Here is a 19,223-nt window from a genome sequence, read left to right on the forward strand (position 1 = left end):
GCCCCGCGGGTGTGATAAGCTCGTCCCTGTATCATAGGAGCCGGTGTCTTATCAGCGTGGCCTGGGGCTGTGGGGCTGACTGAGAAGTGGGGGGCGCAGTGAGGGCGCTGGGCCGGTGGGCATACGTGCAGGTCCACAGCCCCAGGTGGGTACCAGGCGCCGGGCTGGGCCTTCTGCTGTGGGGTAGGTAGGGCCTGCCTCGTGGGCCCAGGAGCCCCGTGGAGGGGACAGAAGGCCGATCTGGATGCCTGGGGGTCCCGGCCCTGGTGGTCTCTGCAGTCTCTGCCCCGGCCTTTGGGGCAGCGGTCATGCCCTGCCAGGCCACGCTTGCTGGAGGATTGCCAGCCTGAGGGCCCCTGGGGAGGAAGGCCAGTCCTGGGAGTCCAAAGCTGCCCTGGCTCCTTAGCGACCCAGGGCCTGTGGAATGGGGCACTCCTTTTGTCTCCAGCGAGCGAGGCTGCCTCCGCTGACCTTGGGAAGTTACCATAGAAACAAACGTGGGGGCTGGGGCTGGGGGCACTGCCGGCTGTCCTTACTGCCAGCCTGTGGGACACCCTTGCTCACAGCAGCTTCCTGAGGGTTGTGGGCCCAGTCTGGGGGTGGGTGTTGCAGCTGGGAACACTGCCCCGGGCTCACACCTGATTTGGTCCCGAGGCCCTCTGCCCGTTGGGGCTGTGGGTGCTTCATCGTTGGCCTGAGAGGGGTGGTCTCAGTTTTACGTGCCCCTCTTTGTTCTGTGTCGGGGAGGTGCTTGTCCGGAGTCCCCCGGAGGTGAGGAGCTCCTGGACCCCCGGGTAGGGGGTGCCTCAGGAACGAACCGAAGGCACCTTCTGTGACCCATCACTGGGCCCCTGGGGGACAAAGCTGACCCCCAACCCGTACCCTGCCCCTTGGAAGTTTCCGGTTGGTCGGGGGCAGGGTGGCAGTGTGCAGTCTCTGAAGGAGCCATGCAGTGTCGCCCACGCACTGAGGGCACAGAGGCGGGGTTGGAGGGTTGAGTAGGAGCCTGGTGTCTGCCCAGTGGAGGCAGAATACGGTGGGCTCAGGGGTCAGGGGTCCCTGAGCACCTCCTGGGGGCCGGCACACTAGCCTCGGGCTTTCCTGGGTCTTCCCGAGAGCCGCTTACCCGCCGTGGGTGAGCCACGGTGGAGGGTGATTCTGGGGGCGGCTTGGGGACGAGGCCTGTGGGACACGGGGCACGGATGAGGCCTGGCACCCTGCACGCCCCGCTGGGCCCGGGTGGGCAGCTTGGTCATGACTTGGGCACCGCAGCTGCAGTGGCGACCGAGGGCTCCGCATGCCAGCACCCCCAGGGCCCCGCATGCCAGCACCCCCAGGGCCCCGCATGCCAGCACCCCCAGGGCCCCGCATGCCAGCACCCCCAGGGCCCCGCATGCCAGCACCCCCAGGGCCCCGCATGCCAGCACCCCCAGGGCCCCGCATGCCAGCACCCCCAGGGCCCCGCACAGGCCGCCTCTGTGATTACATTTCCCTGGGGCTCTGGTGACCTTGACTCCCCTTTAGAGCCCCCACAATGCTGTGTAATGTCCTTCCTGTCTCTGCAGTCTCCCCTCCCCCACACCCTCCTCTGGGCCTTTCTGGGGTGGGATACCGGGGGGGTCTCCTCCCAGACCCCTGAAGCTAGAGGTGGGATACAGTGGGGTCACCCCCTGGACCCCTGAAGCTCAACGGCACGGGAAGGACGGCTCTGAGCCCCCTCAGCCGGGGCAGTGGTGGGCTCCCTCCAAGCGGCACTCCCAGGCACCCCCCACCCCCTCCACTGCAGCCTTAGGGGCGCCCCTCCCCCATGTCTGCCCGGACGGCCAGGCCACAGGACGTCAGGTTGGTAGCCGGCAGGGGCCCGGGGTGGGATGGGTGCTGCCGAGAGGCCCCCGGCCAGCAGGGCTCCGAGGAGAGGTGTCCCTCGCCCGCAGGGCTGGCGAGGAGCCTGGGAGCCTTGGGGTGAAGGCCCCGGGTGACAGGAGAGTCAGGCAGGCGGGGCAAGGGTCAGGGCTGCTGGGGCCATGGGCCTCGGCCTCGGGGGCTCCAGCGCTCCCTTAGCCGCCCTGCACTGGCGGACCTGGATGGGCCGCTCCCGGGGGTGGAAGCGGGCCAGGCGTGCGGGGCGCGGCCCGGTCCTCCCGCCTCCTGGCGGCCCAGGTCGGAAGCTGGTAACTGAGCCCCACTCACATCCAAACGGGCCCTGTGTCTCCTCGGGGTGAGTAAAGGCCTCACTGTCAAGGCCAACTGCCTGTGAAATTACCTTCTTGTTTGGAAGAGGCAATTTTTCTTTGTAAAAAGGCAAATATTTTCCTTTCTGTTCACAAGAATCAGCGAGCAGGGCCTGCGAGCCTTGGAAAGGGCTCTGGGATTCAGTGAGAGGGCTGGGGGCTCAGGGCGATGCTTGGAGGGGTGGGACCCTCCCTCCCCCTCCCCCCCCCCCCTCCCTCCCTCACCCCTCCCCCCTCCCTCCCTCACCCGTTCTCTCACCCCTGCCCTCATGGCTCCATCCTCAGCTTCCCCTGGGTCCTAGGCCTGGGCCAACACCTGCCCTGCAGAGCCACCTCGGGGTGGGGCACAGCCATGTAAGCTCAGGGCAGAGCGTGTAGCAGGAGGCACAGGGTTCGGGGAAGCCAAGTGTGGGGGCATCAAGGCAGGCTTCCTGGGGGAGGTGTCCTCTGAGGATGAGAACTGTGGGTGCAGGAAGTCTTCCCTTCACAACTGGACCTCGGGGAGGTACCCACACGGCCACCGTGGGTCCCGCCTTGAGCCCCCCTTGCCCACCGCTCCCCAGCAGGGCAGTGGGTGTTTGTGGTCCTGAGTGTGGCATTATCCTCCCCCATCCCCCCTGCCCAGAAACCAGGTCTGTATCCCTAGCAGGCTGGCCCCTGCAGAGATGCCCCCCCACCCACCCTGGGTCTCGTGAGCTGAGACACAGTCCCCAGTGGCTGACAGGCTTGTCCCGGGTGTGAAGGGCCCTAGATTTCATCAAAGGGGAGCGTGCTGTCCTGGGGCGCTCTGAGTCACCCCCGGTGAGCTGAGCCTGTAGGAGCGGAGACCTGGAGGGCCGGCAGGCTGGGGCGCAGCCTCTTGGCTCCCTGCCCTGCGGGGGCTGACCCAGGGCAGGCAGGGAGGAGGGGGCACCTGAGTTCGGTCGGACCACAAGGCAGAGACGCTGGCCAGGGACGTTCCAGCCTCCTGGGACTGGTGGGGCCATAGACGGCTGAGGGCCCAGTGTCTGTCCAGTGGTGAGACCTGGGCGTGTCCAGTGGGGAAGGACACCTCCCGGGGCACTGCCGGAGCCGTGGAGGTGTCGGGGCAGGGCTGAGTGAGGCCCGTGCCGGAACCTGGGCTCCCGAGAGGGTCAGGCAGGTGCCCCGGCAGGCCGAGCCCTGCCCGCTGCTCATGAGCTCCACTGCCAGATGGCGTCCGGCCTCCCCCAGCACCTCACCCGTCCTCCTGGTCTCCACGAGCCCTCGAACCTCTGGGGTGCGGGTTCTGGATGTCCCTCTGGCCTTGGAGGAGGGGGCCCAGCTTGTTCTTGGAGGAGCAGAGAGCTAGCTGTGGCGGGGCAGGGGACTCGCCTTGGCCGTGGCCATCTGCTGATCTATCTGGCCACCCTGATAGATGACCAGACCCGGAGCCCCCCGGGCAGGCTGGTTCTGGGCAGTCCTCGTGATGCCCTTCCCTGACGTCCAGGCCGTGGGGCCCCGGTGCCCACGCAGAGGCGAGCCGACCCCACGGGTGATCATCTGTGTCCCCGTGTCCTGTCCAGGCAGGCTGGGGGCCAGCCCACCTGCCCTGATTGTGCCCGGGCAGGGCCTGGGGCAGGGATGCCCGCTGCACTGCACGCCTCTGGGTCAGGGGGTCGCATCTTCCCGTCGGGGCAGTGGGTGGGGAGCTGTGGCCTCACTCAGGGTGGCGGGGTCCAGGGCAGCAGGCTGGGCTGGGGAGGGGGTGGGGCGGGAGGAGCCCCGAGGGCTGAGCGGGACGGGCTCCCTGCCCGGTGCCTCCGGCCCCCACCCGGCTCAGTCCAGCCGCCTCCCCGGACGGTTGTGCTGCAGTTCCGTGCAGCCCCGTCCTGCCTTCTGAGTCCTCTGGCTTCTCGCCTTGAGCCTGCGGACGCCCTGAGCCTGTGGACACTCAGCCTCCATCCTGTCCTGGGTGTGATGCGTGTGTGGGGCGGGGGCGGTGGGAGGGGGATGCGGGACTCCGCTGTCGAGGAGGCTTCAGGTTTAGGACACACGGGCTCTAGTGGAAACCGGGGCTACGTCTGCTCGTGCCTGGAGAAGCCTCGGCCCTCCCTGGCTGAGGATGCTGGCCCGCTCACACGCCCTGGGCCCTCCCTGCCCCGAGCGCACCGGCCACCCCACCACGCTATTAAGGAGCCGCCACGCACCGTAGATTACTTTTATTTTCCTGGATGACACAGCACTAGGAGGAAAGCCGTCCCTGGGGTCTCTTAAAAGACAACTCCTATTAAAGATGAGAGGAATTAAGCAAAACGCTAGTAGCTCCACCGACTGGGAGGCTGACTGAGGGGCCTGCTGCCCGCGGTGTGGGGCCTCCTGTCGGGACCTTTGGAGGCTGATGGCGGGGGCACTGGGGCTGGGGCTGTGGGACGAGGAGGGTGTGTGTGGAAGGAGCAGGCCGGGGAGCCGGGCTGGGCGAGTTCTTCAGCCCTGAGCCTGGACGCGCCCTGGCCTCCCGTCCCTTTCGGTGGGAGGTGGGGGGTGCTGGGGAGGCAGGTGGGGGTGGCTGATGGAGGCAGGGGCAGTGCTGGGGAGGCGGGTGGCTGATGGAGGCCGGGGGTGCACGCTTCCTCTGTTGCCTGGTGTCACCTTGAACGCATTAGATCATCAGGGCCGCTCATGAGGGCCCCTGTGTGGGGGTCATGCCCTCCCATGTTAGAGATGGGGAGACTGAGGTACCAGGTGCGGTCACACGGCCTGTGAGTGATGGAGCCCAGTGGCTGTGTTGGGGGAGGATGATGGAAAAAAAAGGATGCGCTTGGTGCAGGGTGCAGGGTCCGGTGTCTGCCCGGGCCAGGTCACCCGGCCTGAATGGGCCGAGCTGCCAGGGGCTGCACGTGGCTGCCCGCAGCCCCGGGGGCCTCTGCGTGGCTGGTGGGAAATGAAGTGCAGGCCGAGCAGCTGCTCGCAGGGCGGGGCAGGCGTCAGGGCAGCGCTGAGCGCCCTGCCCCCTTGTTCCCCCTAGGGCCGCCCAGAAGCTCAGCCTGGCCTCCAAGCGCAAGAAACCCCCACCGCCACCGCCCCCCGCCCCGCGCCGGGCCTCCACCTACCCCACGGACTTCAGCGGGGTCCTGCAATTGTGGCCGCCCCCTGCACCCCCTTGCCTGCTCAGGGCCACCTCCAAGGCCAAGGACAACCCCAGCAGTGTTGGAAAGGTAGGCCCTACCCCGAGTCGGCGGTGACCCAGGGGTGGGATGAGGCTTGGGTGTCTGGGCATGAGCTGGGTGGGGGGAGCAGGCGGTGAGGGACCCTGCTGCCTTCTCTGGGGCTGGACCAGGGGGCTCTGTGTCCAGATGGCTGACTGAAGCCGGGGCTGCCTGGACACTCCAGACGGTGGTGGGGAGCCTGGGGGACTGGGGATGGGGGGGATATGGGAAATGGGTGGGGGGTCCCCGGAGCACCGGCCACTCTCAGAGTTGGGTGGGGTGACCAGGGCTTCCTGGGACTGAGGGGTGGGGTCCGACTCCAGGAATCCCCGCGCCTTGTCTCTCCGGCAGGGCGGGGGCACAGCTGGGGCCCCTCGGCTCGCCAGAGTCCGGGCAAAGTCCCACCGTATCCTGACACGACAACTGTGGGTGGTTTGCAGGGTGCTCAGCTGAGTGGGAACACTCCCGGGTTCGGGAGCCAGGCCCGCAGCGTGAAGGCCCCTGCCCGTCACAGCTGGTCAGCTCTCAGCTCCTGTCCCTTCTGCTGAGACGGTTTCCGTCCGGGCCTTGCCTGGGCTGCTCATGACTGCCCCCAGGCCTGGCTCAGGCTGTGTGAGGGCTCCATCCTCAGTGCAGGGGGCTCTGTGCCGTTGCAGGTGGGGAGCCCGAGCCGCGGAGGGCCGCGGGGGGAGGGTGGGACCCTGACCCTGAGGATGGGCCCCTTCGGCCCCCTCTGAGCCTCCCACCCAGGCCCTGGGCCCAGCCTCTGCAGTCCCCAGAGGCCCACAGCCCCTGGACGCACACCCCTGGGCTCAGTCCATCCTGCTGCCTACGTCGCACCCCAGGGGGCTTCTGCTCTGGGTCTGGAGAGGGGACTGGCCGTGGGCGAGGGGCTGTGAACACTCTGGGCCTGGCTCTGACCTGGGCCTGTCACTGGATCCTGGGCCCTGGGCCCATCCTGGTGGGGCTGGGCGGCTGGAGGCACAGACCTGGCTTTCTCGCTGCTGCCCTGTGTTACTTGGGATGCACAGACCTCCCACTCCCCTGGGGGCACCAGCCCCCCCAAGTATTCCAGGGCAGGGACCCCCCACACTGGCAGACCCCCACCCCCGGAGGCAGGAAGCCCGTGGCCACTGTCCTAGCCCTCTCCCCACTCCCCTCCCCCACCAGGCCCCCCTCCCTGCCTCCCTGGATGATGTTATTTGCACGAGTATCACATAGTCAGAAATGCCTCCTGAAAAGCATTTAATATTGTCAGAGAAAAGAAGTTAGATTACGCTCGATTCTTGACATTAATGTGCCACTTAAGATAATTCATCATCGTGCGGAATTACAGAAGACGGTCCCTCCCCCCACGCCCGCCCAGGGCCCCCTCTTAGGAGTGGAAGCCCGTTTTTATGCAAAATGTATTTGTTCCCTACCTGGCAGCTACTCAGCGGGTGCTTTGCAATAGCTGAACGTTTAGGGGGAGATGTGCTTGTCTGGCGGGGAGACCCTGTCATTTCCCCTGGTAATGAAAGGCCCTCACAGACCAGGACCTGGCCTTGGGGCTGGCACGGGGGTGGGAACCCCAGCGGGGCAGCCCAGTCAGGCTTTTCCCCGCCGGGAACGCGCTCCAATCTGCAGAACCCATTTGGCTCCTGAAGTGGCCTGGAGTTCACACTGAAAAAAAATTGCCAAAAATTACTGGGAAGTGCACATTTTCGTCTGCTTGGCAGCGGCGTTTGGAAATGAAATAGTTTTGTTCGTGTCGTCAGGGAATAAAAGAATCGATTCTCGCCTAATGGAGCCCGGGTTGGAGGCGCTCAGTAGAGGAGTGTTTCTGCCCGCGTCTCCCCCAGGACCGCCTCTCCTTAGCAGAGCGGTTTGCATGTCAATTTGCCACGTGCCGAAGGGGTGTCGGTGGCGCCTCGCACGAACTACCCACGGTAAACCAATTTTGCCGGCGTTATGTATCTGTCACTTACAATTAAATCCGTGAAAAATACTGGCTCTGAGATGAGTCTGGTAATTTGATTTACACTGTGGTGGGGAAATCAGAGGTTTCAGTGGAGGCCTGTGTCCCCCTGCGGAAGCCGGGATGTAGTGCTTTCTCCTGGGGGTGGGGGGCTCACCCGGGGTGGCTCGCCCGGCAGCTCTGGGCCCCTCTCAGCCTGAGGTCTGTGTTCTCCGTGCAGGTTTTGGGGTGTCTGCAGTGCAGCTTACTCTGGGCTCTTGCATCTTAAGTTTCTGGCCCCCCCCCCCCGCCCCCAGGCTTCTGTTCGCTTGGGGGCCTTGGGGCTTGGGGTCCAGCTCTGGAAGCTGGGCGTGAAGGCAGATGAGCAGCACGGGCGAGCTCTGCATCTGTTTAGGGTTTGGGGGACACACAGTGGCAGAGGCTGCCGGGTGGCCTGCTGGCCCCTGAGCTCAGCTGAGCCTGTTTCACTCTGTCCACTGTCCCACCCTGTCACCCCAGCCTCAGTCTCCCCACCATCTCCCCTGACCCCTGACCTCAGAATCCCTGTCTCCTCCTGGATCAACCTGCCCTCTTCCTCCCGGTCCCTGTGCCGACGGGCTTGCCTCTGGGTCCTGCCTGGTCCTGGGTGTGAGTCTGGCCTCCGGCGGCTCTGGGGTCGGAAGTACTGGAGCCTGTTTCTCCCAAGGGCAGCGCGGGCGTCGGCCGGTCCCGCTTCATGGTTTGTCCCTCCTTCATTCCCCAGGCCGGGGAGGATGTGCTCAGGGCCCTGAAGGCCTCTGGCCTGGGGCTGGGAGCTGGCCGGAAGGGCTCCCTGGAGGAGGTGAGGCTGGACAGAGACTGGGGATGGGGCGGGGCCCACGCCCTCCCTCTGCCCCGCGCCCTGTCTGCCCCGCCTTGGTGCACTGCCATGTCTCCTTGGGGCTGCGCCTTGCTGTGTGCAGAGCCTGCCGAGGCCGCGAGTCGGGGAGTGTGGGGAGGGCCTTGCTCAGGGGCAGCCTCTGTCCACCCATGGTGCGGGGGCAGGGGCTTGGGGAAGGACACGCGCTCGGGAGCACCCCTGAGGCTCTGGTGGGGCCCCTGCAGGAGGGCCCAGGTCTTGCTTCTACTCCCCCCTCTCCCCTTCTCACTCCACCCTCAGATTTGCGGTTCGGGGTTTCAGGGGACCCGCTCACAGGCTATGTGAGGCAGGTGGGACAGTTGACCTCTCTGAGTGGGTTTCCTCCCTTCTCAAGCCTGCGAGGGCCTGGGGGAGAGGGGTCACTACAATGGCTGGCAAGGCCCGGGAGCTGGCAGAGCTGGGGGGGAGCCCGCGCAGGTGGCTCTGCTCTCGAAGGCCCGGGTCCCGGGGCTTGCTCCCCTGGACCCGGCTCTGCATCGGGGCCAGCGAGGGGGTGTGGGGACCCCCGAGCCGAGGGGGTGTCCTCAGGGTCCCGTCCTCGTCTTCTCTCTCTGCCCCAGGGGCAGCTGGGGTCTGCTTCCTCTCTCCGCCCTGTGGCCCCCTTCGCGGGCTCCCTGATCCGTGCTGGCGTGCTCCTCCCGCCAGGCCTCACCACCTCCCTGCCTTGCTGACCTCATGTGGGACGTGCTCCTGCCTGAGGCTGGGGCGCGGATGCCGCATTCCTCCGGTGGGGACCCCATGCCGGCCGGGCCCGCTGTCCCGACTCGCTCAAGGCTGCCCCTGCCCTGTAATTAGCACTGCTCAGAGGCCCGCTCCGCCTGCCTCCCCAGGTGAAGGTCATGCTGCGGATCTGGCCTGTGCAGGGGGCCCAGCGCTCGGCCGAGTCCACGTCCTTCCTCAAGGTGGACACTCGCAAGAAGCAGGTGACCCTCTACGACCCGGCCGCCGGGCCCCCGGGCAGCACGGGTCCCAGACGTGCCCCCACGGCTGCCGTCCCCAAGATGTTCGCCTTTGACGCGGTCTTCCCCCAGGACTCGGAGCAGGTGAGGCGGTGGGGCAGCCTTGGGCGGGGTGGGTTGGCAGCCCAGGACAATAGGAGATGGTCAGGCCTGCACCCCTTCTCGTGCAGGGCAGGCAGGAGATGATGAGAGGAGGCCCGGGCGTGGGGGCTGGGTGCGGCTGGGCAGGCTGGCTGTGTCTCCCCTTCCCTGCTGGCCTCCCCTCCCTCCCGTGTCCACCAGCTCCTGGGCTGCTTCTCAGGCCCAGTTCCCAGAGTCCGCCCTCCGAAGCTTTCCACGCAGAGCTTGTTTTCCCCGGGATGCTCCTCTGTGTGTCCTGTGCCTGCCGTGATCACGCGTGTGGTATGATGTGTGCCCGCTGTGATCACATGTGTGCTGTGGTATGTGCCTGCTGTGGTCACGTGTGCAGTGTGGTGTGTGCCCACTGTGATCACGCGTGTGGTGTGATGTGTGTGCCCACTGTGATCACATGTGTAGTGTGGTGTGTGCCCACTGTGATCACGCGTGTGGTGTGGTGTGTGCTCTCTGAGACCACGCGTGGTGTGATGTGTGTGCCCACTGTGATCACGCGTGTGGTGTGGTATGTGCTCTCTGAGATCACGCGTGGTGTGATGTGTGTGCCCACTGTGATCACGCGTGTGGTGTGGTGTGTGTGCCCACTGTGATCACATGTGTAGTGTGGTGTGTGCCCACTGTGATCACGCGTGTGGTGTGGTGTGTGCTCTCTGAGACCACGCGTGGTGTGATGTGTGTGCCCACTGTGATCACGCGTGTGGTGTGGTGTGTGCCTTGTGGCCGCAGTGGCACTGTGGCTTCTGTGTGTGTGCACCGTGCCTGTCAGCTGTGTCTGCCGGCTCCTGCTGCGAGTGTATGTGTGTCTGTGTCCGGTCCGTGTGTGTTGTGTGTCCACGTGGAGACCTCTGTGTCCTTGGTCCTGGTGTCCTCCCGGCCACCTCATGGACTCACTGTCCGTGTGTGATGCACAGAAGAGGCAGGAGGCGGGGTGGCGGCCTGACTGTGCCCCTCCTGCAGGCCGAGGTCTGCTCGGGGACTGTGGCTGACGTGCTCCAGTCGGTGGTGGGAGGGGCTGACGGCTGCATTTTCTCCTTTGGCCACGCAAGCCTCGGTAAGTACCCCTGACCACCCGCTCTGCAGTCTCTGGAGGCCGTTTCTGGGGCAGGGTGCCGGGGCTGGGCCTGACTCCTGTGGGCAGTGGGAGCGGAAGCCCAGGCGACAGGCCTGGACGTCAGGCGCCCATGGAGTGGGTGAGAGAGGGCTGCTGGGCTGGGCTGGGGACGCGGCTGCCCGCCCTGCTGGCTCTGAGGGCCCATCCGCCGGCCCGCAGGCAAGTCCTACACCATGATCGGGAGGGACAGCTCGCCGCAGAGCCTGGGCGTTGTGCCCTGCGCCATCTCTTGGCTCTTCAGGCTCATGGACGAGCGCAGGGAGAGGACGGGCGCCCGCTTCTCCGTCCGCGTGTCAGCCGTGGAGGTGTGCAGCCGGGGCCAGAGCCTGCGGGACCTGCTGGCCGAGGTGGCCTCCGGCAGCCTGCAGGACACGCAGTCCCCGGGCGTGTACCTGCGGGAGGACCTGGCGTGCGGGGCGCAGGTACCCTGACCGCGCCGGGGGTCGGGGCCGCGGGCTGGGGCGGAGGCGGGGCCGCGGGTTGAGGGGGCGGGGCCGCGGGTTGAGGGGGCGGGGCCGCGGGTTGAGGGGGCGGGGCCGCGGGCTGGTTACTTTGGCGCTGTGGGGACAGCTCGGCCCCGAGTCACTCTGGTGCCTACCCCCCTGTCCATCCATCCGTCCGTCCTCAGCTCCAGAACCAGAGTGAGCTGCGGGCGCCCACGGCTGAGAAGGCAGCCCTCTACCTGGACGCTGCACTGGCCGCCCGCGAGGACTCCCGGGGAGGCTCCCACGTGCTCTTTACGCTGCACGTGTACCAGTACCGCGTGGAGAAGTGCGGCAGAGGCGGAAGTAGGTGGCCGCGTGCCTGAGTCGCGGCGTCGGGCGCCCTCCGGCCCGGGCAGCCTTGGGCGTCCTGGGTCTGGGGGCCGTGAGGCTGAGCCTTCACCTCCTGCCCTGTGGTTTCAGTGTCCGGAGGCCGCAGCCGCCTGCACCTCATTGACCTGGGCAGCTGTGAAGAGGCCCCCGGGGGCCCCCCATCCCTGTCCTTGTCGGCCTTGGGCAGCGTCATCTTGGCAGTGGTCAGTGGAGCCAAGCACGTGCCCTACAGGTAAGTGCGGGCTCCTGGGTGGGCCTGGGGAACTGGTCCCTGACCCCTCTGTCCTTTCTTCCTCATTGTGTGACCGGCTTTGCTACCCAAGGGCTGGCAGGGAGTCCTGGTGCCCAGGGCCCGGGGGACAGAGGTGGGTGTCAGACCTGACCCAGGGGCCCCAGGCACGGCCCATGTCCAGCTAGAGGCCCTCCTTCCTCTCTCCAGCCCCATAGCAGCCCCCAAGCCCAGTAGTTCCCCAGCACCCCTCCCAGGCCCTCAGCCTCTGAGCCCCGCCTCCCGGGCCCCCAGGGAGCACAGGCTCACTGCACTGCTGCGGGAGACCCTGGCCACCGCCAGCTGCCGCACCACCATGATCGCCCACGTGTCCGACGCGCCGGCCCGCCACGCCGAGACGCTCAGCACCATGCAGCTGGCTGCCCGTGTTCACCGCCTGCGCAGGAAGAAGGTCAAGGTTGGTTTCGCCTCCTGGGCCCCTTCCTGCATGGCGGTGGTGCTGGCGCCCCTCCTGCCCAGGAGGAGGCCGGGTCCACGCCCATGGTCGCCCCCAGGAGAACCGGAGCGGCTCACGGTGGGGGCTGTGGTGGCCTGGTCTCTGTCCACCCAGCCCCGGGGAGGCGTGTGGCCAGGGCAACCTACTGGGCCCCTGTGGCCTGTACCCTCCCAGGCCTGGTCCTGCAGGGCACGCCCTGGGGCCCTCACTGGGTCCGGAAAATGGAGTTGGGGTGCCCTGGGGCCCGGGGCCCTGGGTCTGAATCCTGGGTTTGCAGCTGACGTTCTGTGTGCTGAGGGCGTATCCTCGCCTCCCTGCAACTCGGCTTGCCGCTTTCTGGGATGTTGCTGAGAAGGTCCGGTTGTGTTGGGGACCTGAGACCTTGCTCGGGGCAGGGATGAGTCTGGTGGCTGCGCGGTCACTTCTATCCCTTGAGTGTGGCGTGTGCGGCTGGGGGTGCCAGGGAGAGGGCCAGGCGGGACGCCGCTCAGGGGGGCCCTGCTCTGTCCCCAGTATGCGTCCAGCTCCTCCGGTGGGGACAGCTCCTGTGAGGAAGGCTGTGCCCGCCGCCCCCCGCACCTGCGCCCCTTCCACCCACGTGGCGCAGCCTCGGACTCCGACCGCCTGGCCGCCAGCTCGCCTGGCGACCCCGACTACTCCTCAAGCAGCGAGCAGTCCTGCGACACAGTCATCTACGTGGGGCCTGGCGGGACGGCGCTATCAGACCGCGAGCTCACGGACAGCGAGGGCCCACCTGACTTCGTGCCCATCATCCCCGCGCTGAGCCGACCCCGCCCCACCCCGGGCCCGCGGGAGGCCGACCACTTCCGCTGCAGCACCTTCGCTGAGCTGCAGGAGCGGCTGGGCTGCATTCCTGGCACTGAGGGCCCCCCTGGGGCCCAGGCCGGCCCAGCCCGAACGGGCAGGAAGTCCTCGCCACTCGAGGCCGTGGCCCCCAGGACGCCTGTGGGCGCTCCGCTGGCCGCCAGCACTCCTCGCGGCAGCCCCGGTCCAAACACCCAGCAGGGTGCCCCGGAGCCCCCCAAGGCCAGTGCTGACCAGAGAGAGGCGGGCAGCACCAGGCCTGAGCTGCCCACGCTGCCAGATAACACCACGGTGGGCGGAGGCGGGAGGCCGCTGCCCAGCCCGGCCCCACCCCTGCCTTGGCAACCGGAAGCTGGCGGGGCCTCTGAGGAGCCTGGCGGGGGCGACAGTGCAGGTGCTATACGGACGCCCCCCGTGGGCAGGAGCAGGCAGGCTGAGCACCCCTGCCCGCCTGCACGCGGCCACCGGCTGGAGCGGGGCCTGCTGACTACCACGGTAACCCTGCAGCAGCCGGTGGAGCTGAATGGGGAGGACGAGCTGGTGTTCACGCTGGTGGAGGAGCTGTCCCTGGGGGGCCTCGCTGGCCCCGGGCGCCCCTCCAGCTTGGCCAGCTTCGGCAGTGACTGCTCCCTGCAGGCCCTGGCCTCGGGTTCGAGGCCGGTGAGCATCATCAGCAGCATCAATGACGAGTTCGATGCGTACACCTCACCACCCCCTGGCGGGGCCCTGGACGGGGCGGCCTGGGCAGATGGCAGCCGGAGCTCGTCCGGCAGCTCCTGGCGCAGCGAGGTCAGCGTGTGCACCGCAGACAGCCTTGGCCCCGCATCAGCGGGTCCCCCGGACCCTGTCGGCTCTGAGGTGCCGGCAGGGCTCCCCTTGCTGGGCTCCTCCGTCCCGGATGGCGGGTCCCTGGAGGACAGCAGCCTTCAGCGCTCAGAGGGTGGCAGACTGGACAGTCTTGGGCCTGCCCGGGGTCCTTGTCCCGCGGAGGAGGCTGTGGCAGCCCCCGGCCGACCTGCCCGGGAGCAGTCTGCCGTGTCTCCCCGGGGGCCGGCCCCTGCACAGACCCTCCACTCCAGCCTGCCGCGCACACCCAGGACTACCTCCGCGGCTGGTCGTGTGGGCGGCCCCCGCCTGGCTGCGGGCCCACCTGGCCCGGGAGGTCTCTTTGAGGACCCTTGGCTGCTCCGGGCTGACGACTGTGGCCCGCCACCCCTGGCTTCAGGTGGCAGGGCCCCCAGCCCAGCCCCAACACTGGCTTGTGCCCGCAGGGTGGTGGATGGCTGTGAGGTGGGCCGGGTGGCCCACAGGCCGGAAGTCGTGACCCCGATCCCACCCCTGCGGAGGGGGGCAACCACGCTGGGGGTGAGCACGCCCTCTGCGTCCTTTGGGGATGCCCCAGGGGAGGCAGCAGCCTGCCTGGGCAGCCCCAAGGCCACCCCCATCAGCAAGAAGAGCGCAGCTCCCAAGGGGGGCTTCTGTGCGAGGCCTGGAGGTGTGGCCCCCCCAGCGCCCCCCGTGCGCAAGTCTAGCCTGGAGCACAAGCCTGGCCCTGGGCTGTCCTCTCCGCAGGCTGGGAGCCCGGCTCGGCCCGGGGCTGCTGCCTTCCTTCGAGGGGACGGGGAGGCCAGGCCTGGTGGCCGGGCTGACCACCCCATCCCCAGGGTCACGTCCAGCCTGAAGGCCCGGACTGGCAAGGCGGAGACAGGGTGCCGACCTGCCACCCACGGATCTCTGGAGCGCTGCGAGGGCCTGGCCCACGGCAGCAGTAAGGCCAGGGAAGCCCCCGGCCGGCTGGCCCGCGCTGTGCCCCGGCTGGGTGTGCCGCCCACCAGTCCCACGCCCGGGCCCGCACCTGCCTGTAGGAGCAGCCCCGCCAAGGGCGTGGGGGCCCCCAAGCTCCCCAGCAGCGGGAGCAAGGGCCGCAGTGTAGCGGCTGGCGGGCCCCGTGCTCTGGGCTCTTCGGCGAAGCCGCTGGCCCCCACGGTGGGGAGGGCCCCTTGCGGCCCCGTGACGGGCCCCAAGGCAGCCCCGCGGGCGGCGCCGGGTGTTGGGGCAAAGGCCAGCCGGGGCACCATCATGGGCACCAAGCAGGCGTTCCGGGCCACCCACAGCCGCGTGCATGAGCTGGCGGCCGGGGGCGCCCGCGGCCGGGGCGGCCCCTCCTGGGGCTCGGCCGACTCGGACAGCGGCAACGACAGCGGCGTGAACGTTTCGGAGGAGCGGCCGCCTGCCAGCCCGGCGCTGCCCTCGCCGTACAGCAAGGTGACGGCGCCCCGGCGGCCGCAGCGCTACAGCAGCGGCCACGGCAGCGACAACAGCAGCGTGCTGAGCGGGGAGCTGCCGCCCGCCATGGGCCGCACCGCGCTCTTCTACCACAGCGGCGGCAGCAGCGGCTACGAGAGCGTCCTGCGGGACAGCGAGGCCACGGGCAGCACCTCCTCGGCCCCCGACTCCATGAGCGACAGCGGGGCCGCCTCCCCGGGCGCCCGCTCCCGCAGCCTCAAGTCCCCCAAGAGGAGGGCCACAGGTGGGTGTCCGGCTCGGCCGCGGGCCACCCTGGACTGCCGGGCACCCCCTTGGTGGATCCCAGGTGCAGGCAGCCCCTTTTCGTGGCCTGGGCGTGGGTTGGGAAAGAGTTTCCAGACGTGAGACGGAATGAAAGAAGAATTAAGTTTATTAGAGTGGGAGACGCTGTTAGAACAGCAGGCCAGGTCAAGGGCGAACCGACACTGAACAGGGGTCCTTACTCCGCTCTTATACCCAGGATCCAGGGAGTGGGATAGGGGTCTTGCGGGTCGTTTGCTGATTGGATGAGGTGTGAGTAGGGCAGGTACCTTCTCCCTACGGGCCAGGAGGGGAGACAGGCTATACTGCTCCATTAACAGTGACACCGTTGGGGAGGGAAGGGCGATGAGGGTCTGGTATTTTGGTTCCTGCGTTCCCAGACCCTCCTGGGTTTCATCTGCCCTTCCGTCCATGGGTCACCGCACCCTCGACAGGTTCAGACGTAGGCCGAGGGGATAGGCATGCCCCACCCTCTGCGGTTTGTAAACGCACCCCATGTGTGTTCTCTGCCCCCCTGCACTGCCCCCAGGCTGGTCCCCGTCCTGTCGGAGCGAACTGGCGAGGGTGGGCCCCCCGAGGTCACCCTGACGAGGCGTGCGGGGCTGGGGGAGGACGGGGGGCTACCAAGCCTGCTGGCCGCCTGGGAGCTCCCTGTGTCCGTCCCTTGGACCCCCATCTCTGTGGACTGGCTAGGGTGGGCTGTTTCACAGGCCGAGTGTGGCTGGGGGATCTGGGCACTGGTGGACGCTTTCCAGGGCATTGTGAGTGAGGCATGCATGATCTGAACGGAGGTCGTGGGAAAGCTGGAGGCTGGTGGGGAGGTAGAGAGGGGCGTCCCAGAGGACGTGGTGGGCCTGGCTTCGGGGTCTGTCCGGGGCAGTGGGAATAGAGACGCCTATGAGTTAGGAAGCCGTGCGGCCCTTTAGGGGTGTTCAAGGGTGACCGACAGAGGTCAAGGGTTGTGGCCTTGAGGCTGTGCCACGCGGGGAGGCGGGAGGTGCTGGGGCAGCTGGAGTCCTGTCTGTTCCGTGGGGCAGGGCTGGTCAGGGTTTCTGGGCAGCACTAGGCTGAGCGTTTCAGGATTGTGCCCCTGTGGGCTCTGCTCATCAGAGCCGTGGCCAGGCTGGGGGTCTGGGGGTCTGGCCTCTGCATGCCCAGCGCCCGGCTGTCTGTTCTAGGTCTGCAGCGGCGACGGCTGATCCCGGCCCCCCTGCCCGACAACGCCGCCCTGGGCCGCAAGCCCAGCCTCCCGGGGCAGTGGGTGGACCTGCCCCCGCCCCTGGCCGGCGCGCTGAAGGAGCCCTTCGAGATCAAGGTGTATGAGATTGACGACGTGGAGCGGCTGCAGCGGCGCCGTCTGCCCCCCAGGGAGGGCCCGGCGGAGGTGGGGGCAGCGGGGGTGTGGCTGGGAGGGCAGGGGGGCTTCTTGGTGTGGCCGGCAGCCCGCTGACCTCACCTTCCCCTCTCGTTCACAGCCCTCCCAGAACTTGGAGAAGGTAGGACGGCCCCACTGGTCCTGAGCTCCTGGCAGGGGAGGGGGTCCTGTGGCCACCTCCTTGTGCCCTGGAATTGCGCTGGGTGGGGGGCCTTCCCACAGCCACGGCGCTCACCCTGGGCCTGGGTCCCAGGTGGGCACAGGTGGCCTTGGGGGCCCGTGGTCTGAGCCCCACGGGGCTGGGGAGCGGGGCGGTGAGGAAGGGGCAGGGCCTGACCCCTGCCCACCTCGGAGGCCCCACCGTGCGCCTGTCCAGGCCTGGAGGGTGGAGTGGGGCTTGGGTCAAGGCTGGGGTGCCAGACCCCTGGGGAGCAGGCTGCCATCCGTGCCTGAGCGCCCCACCGCCCCCACCCCCGTGCTCAGGGCCCGGTGTGCGTCAGTGCCCGGCTGCGGCTGGCCGAGCGCAGGCTGCAGCGGCTACAGGAGGTGCGGGCGAGGCGGGAGCTGCTGCGCGGGGAGCTGGCCGAGACCCAGGGCCGGCTGATGCTGGAGCCCGGCCGCTGGCTGGAGCAGTGTGAGTCTCCCAGCCCCGCCCAGCACCCCGGTCCAGCCACGTCACCCCCGCCCCAGGGCGGGGGGGAGACCTGGAGGTCGGGAGGGGGAGGGGCGACGCCGCGGCCCTGGGGACCCCGGCCTGAACGGCTCTCCGCGCCCCCCGACCCCCGCAGTTGAGGTGGACCCGGGGCTGGAGCCCGAGTCGGCCGAGTACCTGGCGGCCCTGGAGCGTGCCACCGCCGCCCTGGAGCAGTGCGTGAACCTGTGCAAGGCCCACGTCATGATGGTCACCTGCTTCGACATCAGCGCGGCCGCCCCCGCCGCCGCCCCAGGGCCCCAGGAGGTGGACGTCTGAGGCTGGGCCAAGGGCCCCCAGGGGAGGGGACATGGCGCTGGGGGCTTGAAGATGGAACGCGGGATGGAGCGAGGATGTGCTGGGGGTCGGAGGGATGAGGATGTGCAGGGTCCCTTGCGGGACGGGGCGGGGCGGGGGTCTTGGAGGTGTGGGAGCGTGAGGGACGGGAGGGGCTGGCCGAGCCCGCGGGCGGAGGAGCGAGTGTGCAGGACTCCGGAGGACTGTGATGCAAGTGCCTTTAACCTTGGACTGGGTTTCTCTCCTTTCTGCGTTTGGTGCTAAGGACTCGGGCCACCGGCACACAGCGGCCCCTGGGCGGTGCCTGTGGCCGTCCGGGGGCCGATCAGATTGCGCCTTGTGTACAGCTAAGCGAGTCCGTGCTGCAGAGCGGCCCTGGGCTCACCAGGCTGTCTGCTTTAGGTTCAGGGTTACTTCATAGCCGTTTCCTCTCGACAGAGCCGGCCGTAGGGGTCTGCAGACCCCCTGTGTGTTCTCTCTGCTGATCTCGGATCGAGCCTGGAGCGGGTGGGTCTTCTGGGCGGTGGGTGGCTGACTCTCCCTCCCCGGGACCTGCTCTGTCCTGACATCACCAGGAGGGCAGCACCCAAGGGCTGAACCGAAGGCACCTGGCGCCTTCTTCCACGGCAGGAATTCTTACCAAAACCACAAGCAAAAAAACAAGACAGACACACACACACACACACACACACACACACACACGTTGGGGGTGAGGGTTTTGTAAAGGTGCTGTCAGGTTCGTATTTTTGTATCATTTTGCCTACAGATGCGGTATTTGCAGTGGGAACTTGAAGACAGATGATCTATGTTTTTATGCTTTTCTATGGAAGGTGTCCCTGCGGCCGGGCTCTTTCCGGTGGGGAGGCCCCCAGGCAGGGCGCGGGTCCTTGGGAGGCCAAATGCAAACCGGGATGAGCCTGCTAACAGGAGCGGAACGTTCCCGTCACGACGGGTTCTTTTTTTCCGACCGTTGTGGATTTTCTAGGGTCATCCGAACCTTTGTACAAACATGTAGATAACAGCTTGCTACGGTTTTTATTTGTGAATAAAAGATGTGTCCCTTGTTCATGAGGCTCCTGAGTCCACCTGGCGGGCTGTCCTCTGAGGGTTTGGGGCGAGGCGGGGCAAGGAGGCTGCCGGGGGCACCTCCCACCCACAAACCCCACAGCAGGGGCCAGCCGTCGGCAAGAGGGCACTGATGGGGAGGAGGCCCTGCTGCAAGCCGGGGTGCTCCAGCCCCTACCTTCGCTCTGCGCCTGCGCCCAGCCCCTTTGTCTGCAGTCGCCCAGCCCAGCCCCCGGGCTGATGGGAAACAGCACTTTTTGTGGGTCCCTGGCCTCTTCCCAGAGGCTGTGTTAGCTGGGAACCCTGGCAGTGGCAAGGAGGAGCCTCTCTGGGACACCCAAGCTCCTTCCTTGGCCCCCCGCCTCCGCACCCTGCCTGCCTTTCCAAAATACAGACGCCCGGAC

General features: G+C 67.7%; 1 protein-coding gene across 1 annotated transcript in view; it reads left to right on the plus strand.

Moving 5' to 3' along the window:
• Positions 1 to 18,820, plus strand: part of KIF26A (kinesin family member 26A) — a 38,215-nt gene extending 19,395 nt beyond the window's left edge. Inside the window, exons 5-16 of the mRNA XM_042235601.1 lie at positions 5,218 to 5,407; positions 9,084 to 9,296; positions 10,305 to 10,398; positions 10,618 to 10,880; positions 11,087 to 11,246; positions 11,364 to 11,505; positions 11,797 to 11,959; positions 12,512 to 15,353; positions 16,570 to 16,775; positions 16,867 to 16,887; positions 17,250 to 17,400; positions 17,555 to 18,820. Of these exons, the coding sequence (XP_042091535.1) occupies positions 5,218 to 5,407; positions 9,084 to 9,296; positions 10,305 to 10,398; positions 10,618 to 10,880; positions 11,087 to 11,246; positions 11,364 to 11,505; positions 11,797 to 11,959; positions 12,512 to 15,353; positions 16,570 to 16,775; positions 16,867 to 16,887; positions 17,250 to 17,400; positions 17,555 to 17,736 (4,627 nt within the window). The 3' untranslated portion in view covers positions 17,737 to 18,820. The remainder of the gene's footprint in view (positions 1 to 5,217; positions 5,408 to 9,083; positions 9,297 to 10,304; positions 10,399 to 10,617; positions 10,881 to 11,086; positions 11,247 to 11,363; positions 11,506 to 11,796; positions 11,960 to 12,511; positions 15,354 to 16,569; positions 16,776 to 16,866; positions 16,888 to 17,249; positions 17,401 to 17,554) is intronic.
• Positions 18,821 to 19,223: the final 403 nt, after the last annotated feature.

This window comes from Ovis aries, chromosome 18 (assembly GCF_016772045.2).
Source record: "Ovis aries strain OAR_USU_Benz2616 breed Rambouillet chromosome 18, ARS-UI_Ramb_v3.0, whole genome shotgun sequence".
NCBI classification, from domain to species: Eukaryota; Metazoa; Chordata; class Mammalia; order Artiodactyla; family Bovidae; genus Ovis; species Ovis aries.